Here is a 6,387-nt window from a genome sequence, read left to right as displayed (position 1 = left end):
TGGTATTCCATTTGTTCCCTAAAAATAAAAATTCTTTTTTTTAGTCTGTTTCCTGAAAATAGAAACTTTTTATTTTCGGAAATTTCTTTCTCTCTAATTAGATGAGGCCCATATTCACTAACACTTTTCTTTCTATGTCTCTCTTTTTTTTTACCTATTTTGCATTAAAACTCGTGTATTTTTAAAAGTTCTTATTTTTAGGAAGCGAAAGGAGTATTTCATCCCCAATTAAAAGTCTTATTTGCTTATCACACAAGTTTATTAAGTTGATTGAGTGTGTTATGAATATAATGAATGAATGGATTGTAAATCTCTCTTTTAGAATAATTTTATATTGAATGAGCAAATGGAATGCGAATCCAATTTATCAAAAATAGAATGGAACATTTTTGTCATGGACAACTTAAAATGAAAAAAATGAGACGTTTAGTAATGGACGACGGGTGAAGTATTTATTCGTATCAAACAAACATCAAGCTCTGGTCCAAACTCAGAAATCATGTTATAGATGAAATGATTCCTTGTGAAATCAATATTGAGACCTCTCAAAAACAAAGAATTGTTGAGGAAAGCTAATACAGAGAGCCAACAAATAAGAGGCTAACTGTATAACGAGATTCAATCAATAAAAAATAAGTACTCTCTTTAAGCCTCACTTTGTTTTAGCTTTAATTTTAAACAGCAGGGCAAGTGTAGTTCGATCCCGGCTGACCAGCACGGCGTTTCTCTAGCCACGTTCGAGCTCTGAGTCAAGCTTCGCCAGGGACCAACAATGCCTCAAGTTCTTCTCGACGCCGCTCAAGCTCCTGCAATTGTTAGTTTGTGCAACATTGGTAATCCTCAGAAAGAGCATGATACAAACAAAACTCAACATTGGCTCTAGCCACTGTTGATACGAACTTTCATTAGTAAAAACATCAGCCCAAAGCAGTAAAATCATTTTCGAGCTTCCTTTACCATATAATGAGGTTTTAGACATGATAAGGGTAATTCCTACTTCCTTTTCAAGAGTAGCAGCAACATGAACATCGTTACAGTATAGGTGAAGGGCCAGCCAGCAAGAGATAACGAAGCAATTTTCTCGAGATATCCAGCATATTCGATTGCCAAACAAGAGCTTAATAGTATATGTAGATTGCAGAGAGAGATTACCCCAAGATCCTTTATTGCTTGCTCCCTCGAGACTTCTTTTTTCTGGCGAGCACGTTTCACCATGCCAATGCAGAACATTCCCTAAAGAAGTAATGAAAGTTCACTCTATGTTAGAGCTTCATGTACCTAAATTCACTGTAAAACTCTGAATCGACATGCCACATTCTATGTTGAGAAGAAAAAGCTCATGGGAAAAAAGACGGAGATTTTACGGCTGAAAATAATAGGCGATCGTAAACTTACTGATAAAAAGTAAACCACACCACAAGCAAGAAGTATGTAGCTAGAAATGCTCTGAAGAAGAAAAAGCTCTTCGCGGTCCTTTAAGTACTCGGGGTAAGCTCGGGTCATAACTGCAACACTGGAGAAAAAGATGAGCGCAAGGCACAAATGCAACGACATAGAAGCAGCTCTTGAATGTATAGACAGAACTGAATATATGACTTGTGAGGGTAATCTTCAGATTTCATGCTAGTCACTATCCGAAGAAAAAGACATTGAAACTTAAGGTGATTTTGGATGCTATAGAAACTTAAATATGGAATATGAATACAACCAACATGACTAGGTACGAGTAATCTAACACTACACACGAGGATAGATATATAGGAGTTCAATCAAATGACAGCAAAAGTCGGACGTACAAGATCTGCAGCATTCCTCTGCCTGCCCAATATTCCAGAACCTGCAAAATGATAGACACTTAATACAGAAACATATGGATTTTAACACACAGCTAGAGTATTTTCCAAATACATCAAGAACAAGGCATTGCGAACTTTCTGAGACAAAGAGCACTCTCTACCAGCAGATCACACTAAATTCATTTTTGCGCCGCTATGTTATGATCAAAGCACAACCTAAAACTTCCAAATCAACACTGTTACCACTCTCTACCACATCTCTTCATATGTACTTTCCCTAAACCATTGCATCATTCAATCAAGCATTTTTCAAGTAATATTGTGGGGATTTGCCCTATGATTCTTCAGTTTGGAGCTTGAGCTAATGAACATGCTAATATCTGAGTTTAAGTTCCCCAATTTGCCTCAATCAGAAAGCATTCAACAGCAAAATTGCTATAAAATACATCAATTACACACAGAGAAACCTAGAATTTATGTTCAATTCCCTCAGCAGCGGAAAACAAATATCAATTACACACATTACACGCCAATTACAGAAAAAAGCAATCGAGATAGAGAGAGAACCTTGGAGAATTTCATGATGAATTCCCACTCAGTCTCGGCGACCACCACAAACGAGGCAATGACTACGGTGTAACACCGGAAAATCCCGTCGAAAATCTGCACTAGATCAAACGAATTCAAAATGATCCCAACCAACACAGTCGCTTCGAACAAATTAAAAAAAAAATTTGATTACATCAGTTCCGTTGCTGAAAGAGTGGACGGCGGAGAGGATGTTGACGGCGATGCAGAGGACGGCGGCAAGAGCAGTGATGACGCTGAAGCATCGGCAGGTGATCAGGAACGGATCGGGCCTCGAACGGGCCCGGGCGGTGGGAGCGGGCGGGTCGGGCTCCCGCGAACTATGCGCCTCCATTTTCAGATGGTGAAATGAGAAGTCTGCAAATGCAATTGCTTCCGTTAATATAGTTATTAATCCTCAGTCCCCTAAGACTGTCCACTATAAGGCGGACGTCCCCAATAGCCCTGCCTCTTTTTTGTCCATAGCCCCAGTTTTTTATCCGCGTCAAAAAAAAAAGTTTCCGCCACTATAGGCGTACACTTTTTATAGCCCCGAAATTTTATAACCAATTTTCATTTGAATTTTTTCCTTTAGTTTTAAGGGGTCTCCAGACGCGGATGGTCAAGGGCGTCGATGTTGGGTAAGTAATCTCCAAACGCCGAGCGGCTCAGATTCCTCTACAAAGGTTGGGGCGTGGGAGAAGACCTCCACGGCTGAGATGGAGGAGGAGTTGGACTCGATGCCCACGGCGGTGTAGATTGACTCCAACTCCATGGCTGGGATGGAGAGCCGCCATATCCCGACGGCTGAGAAGGATAGCCGCCATATCCCGACGGCTGGGAAGGATTGCCGCCATATCCCGATTCTTGCGAGCCGGGTGATTCGTCGTCTCCCCCGTGCATTTTTAGAGAGTGAAAGTGTAGATAGTGAATGAATGGAGAGTGTGTGAAAAGAGTGTAAATGAGTGGTGGAGAAGTGGTAATTATAGGGTTAATTTTTGGGAATTTTTTTTTTGAAGGGGGTGACCGGCGAGCCGATCGCCGGCGCACTATAGGCCGGTGCGCCTATAGGCGCGGCGATGGGCGACCGTTGAGTCCTCGCACATTTCTCGCCGCACACCATTCCGCCTCGTTTTTTTTTCCGCTTCGGGGCGGACGTCGCCCCCTCCGGGGCTATAGCCGCGGCTATACTATAGTGGACACCCTAATGTACGTATCTCACTTTCACTCAGGCACATATTTTCTGAAATGTAAAATAAAATGTGAAAAAGTTAATGAAATGTTAATACTCGTATTAAGTGATTGACTGTTTTTCGGCACGTGTTTGAGAAAAAATGATAGTAAAATAGTTAAAATAAAGAAAAAGTAAAGTAAAAAAAAGAATAATGTAAATGAACTACTATTTATTATCATGTTCTCAAAATAACGGCCAAAACAAAATCAATTACTTGAACTTGGATGAATGGAGTATATTAATATTGATAAAATGTAAATAAAATGATTTTATCGAATATTATGCCTCACCTTCCCCTAATTTATTCCACTTACATTTCATTTAAAACTAATATATATCATTGTAACTCATATTTTGCTAACCTTTTTTCATTCACTTTTTTTTAACATTTCTTAAAATCTGTGCCGCCAAGAAATGAGACTACCGAATGGCGGACACGGAGGGAGTAGTCATGAATGGCTCATTTTAGCATGGCACCTCTCATCAAAGTGCATACTCCCTCGTTTTTTAAAAATAACAACTATTTTCATTTTGGGTCATTCCTTAAAAATAGAAACTTTAGAATCTTTCTATTTTAGTACATTGACTCCACAATCTACTAATTCTATTTTCACTACTTTTTCTCTTCCGCTCTATTACTTTACTTTCTTTTTCCTCTCTCTAACTTACTGATTCTTCTCACTTACTTTATCAATTGTGCATTAAAATCCATGTTGTTTAAATGTTTCTATTTTTAGGTCTTATTATAAAAGGGGTGAAGAGATGATGACAGCAAAAGTCCAAAATCAATCCATAATTATGACTATGGACTTCCGCGCGGATGTCAGACAAGCGTGCTCGACGTCCGCGCGGGACGTCCGCCATTGTGTAACTGTTCAGCGGATATGGACGTCCGATACGGACACCGCATGTCCGCGTCTTTCCGCTGACGTCCGCCATTGCGTTGACTCCCACGGACGTCGGTGCAGAATTCCCGATTTTTGCATTATTTTTTTTTAATGTGGGAAGTTCATCGGGATGTCATTGGGGATGTCACTGTGCAGTGAGATGTTCGTATGACGTGGCATCTGCAGTGGGAAGTCCGTATGACGTGATAGAAGTTGTTTTTGGGATGTCCGCGGGAATGTCCGTCGGGATATCCGCACTGCGAATGCCCTAAAAATGAGTTTTAGTTTATCCACAAAACGTGACGTTATCAGCAAATTCCGTAACAAATCTTCAATTGAATGCACTTGAATCAAACAATGAGAATTCTCACATTATTAAATGTCAACACACAAATCAGTTCCGTTTCCTTCATCTCCACTGTGATCTCACACGAAAGAGCAACCGAAAATGGAGGCCAAAATCACTGCAGAAAACGGCAAAACTGCAATCGGAAAAGACGGTTCCGTCGCCGGCTTCGATTCCCTGCACCGCCTCCTCAGGGCCGGCTCTGGGCATAAGCAACCAAGGCCACGGCCAGGGGCCCAGGATGGACAAGGGCCAAAATTTTTTTGCAGCTTCTTAGGCCCAGCAGGTCAGCCCAGGTAACCCAGGCACCCAACGATGTCCTTTGAGGCTTTGAGTTGCCAGCCTGCCACCGTTCCACCGAGAGTCCGAGACGCAGTCGCCAGTCGATCCATACGAAAACGAACAGGCAGAACAGCCCTTGACCTTGCCGCCTCCAAAAAACGTTGCGCCTCCGTCGTCTCTCAGATCAGATCGCGGCACGGCATCGCACCTTCGACGCTGCGTCCCGTCCCGAGTGCCGACCAACAGGGACGCCTCAGCCAGGACCGGCTTTGTGTTTTGAAGGGCCCTTGGCCAAGCTGGATGTCAAGGCCCCATACTGGATTACAAAATTTATGATTACATCTAATTATCAATGTCTTATAACAAAAAACTCTCAATATTTTTTATTACATTTAATACTCAATGTCTCATAACAAAAAACTCCGTCGAGCATTTCTTGAAGCAAAATCAGCAAGGACGATGTTGAGATCAACATTCTCCAATATACCCTTCTCAATAGAACATGTAGCTAAGCCATTCAATCTATCTTGCGACATAGTTGACCTCAAATAATTTTTGAGCAATTTCAACTTTGAGAAACTCCTTTCAGCTGAGGCTACAGTCACAGGTATGGTCAATAAAATTCGATATGCAATAGAAACATTTGGATAACAATCTTCAACAGTAATGAACTGAAAAATCTCAGGTGCTGACATCAAATCATCTGGTAAAATTACTTGCAGCACTTGTAATTCACTGATAAAGTCATTGAGATCAACATCAGAAGAGTTATCATGAGAAAAAGCTTCTGCAAAAGTAGTACAACACTTCCATAGATCATTATCATCCAAAGACTTCAGGTTTTCTGAGTTTAATAAGAAACCAAACAGGTTTTCAAATGTCTTCATCTGCTCGAATCGACTAGTCAATGAAGCAATCTCCATATCAATCATGGTAAGAAAATAATTAATTCTGAATGACTCTATAGCTGCTAGTGTCTCTTCATTTTGATCATTCTGTTCATCAAAATGTTTCTTTCTTTTACCTTTTCGTTTTGTCGGAAATATTGGCTCCACATCCATCTCTTCTGCAATTTCTGTTGCAATCTTAATGCTATGACTAAAGCCTTCGTCTCTATACCTCTTGAAATATGAAATGACACCTTCTATTTGGTGAATTGCAGCATCCATGCACACAATCTTAGACTGCAGTTTTTGACTCACCATATTTATTGAAAATAGAATATCATGCCAAATAACCATACCACATAAAAATTCAAAATTCTCAAGAGCGGTT

At 40.6% G+C, this 6,387-nt stretch overlaps 1 protein-coding gene across 2 annotated transcripts; it reads right to left on the bottom strand.

Annotated features, from left to right (window-relative positions):
- Window positions 1–480: 480 nt before the first annotated feature.
- On the bottom strand, window positions 481–2,744 carry LOC121757265. 2 transcript variants are annotated; one of them, XM_042152793.1, is made up of 6 exons: window positions 2,539–2,744; window positions 2,364–2,459; window positions 1,797–1,837; window positions 1,396–1,513; window positions 1,153–1,233; window positions 481–806 (listed from the first exon to the last, which is right to left on the bottom strand). In XM_042152793.1, the coding sequence occupies exons 1-6, from the start codon at window positions 2,716–2,718 to the stop codon at window positions 750–752; spliced, it is 573 nt and encodes a 190-aa protein (XP_042008727.1). In that variant the 5' UTR covers window positions 2,719–2,744; the 3' UTR covers window positions 481–749. The 2 variants fall into 2 exon arrangements, with proteins under 2 accessions (XP_042008727.1, XP_042008726.1); XM_042152792.1 differs by having other exon boundaries at window positions 481–1,233.
- Between the last annotated feature and the right edge of the window lie 3,643 nt (window positions 2,745–6,387).

This window comes from Salvia splendens, chromosome 12 (genome assembly GCF_004379255.2).
Source record: "Salvia splendens isolate huo1 chromosome 12, SspV2, whole genome shotgun sequence".
In the NCBI taxonomy this organism is placed as follows: domain Eukaryota; kingdom Viridiplantae; phylum Streptophyta; class Magnoliopsida; order Lamiales; family Lamiaceae; genus Salvia; species Salvia splendens.
The sequence above is the reverse complement of the archived record's forward strand: the minus strand, read 5'-3'. Positions and strand labels throughout refer to the sequence as shown.

What these genes read in the sequence shown, in the direction of transcription:
- LOC121757265 (XM_042152792.1), bottom strand. Translation starts at nt 2,718, where the DNA reads ATGGAGGCGCATAGTTCGCGGGAGCCCGACCCGCCCGCTCCCACCGCC. An exon ending in TCATCATGAAATTCTCCAAG is followed by an intron (nt 1,838 to 2,363) that starts GTTCTCTCTCTA and finishes ATCATTTTGCAG; the next exon opens with GTTCTGGAATATTGGGCAGG. An exon ending in GTGTGGTTTACTTTTTATCA is followed by an intron (nt 1,234 to 1,395) that starts GTAAGTTTACGA and finishes TTACTTCTTTAG; the next exon opens with GGAATGTTCTGCATTGGCAT.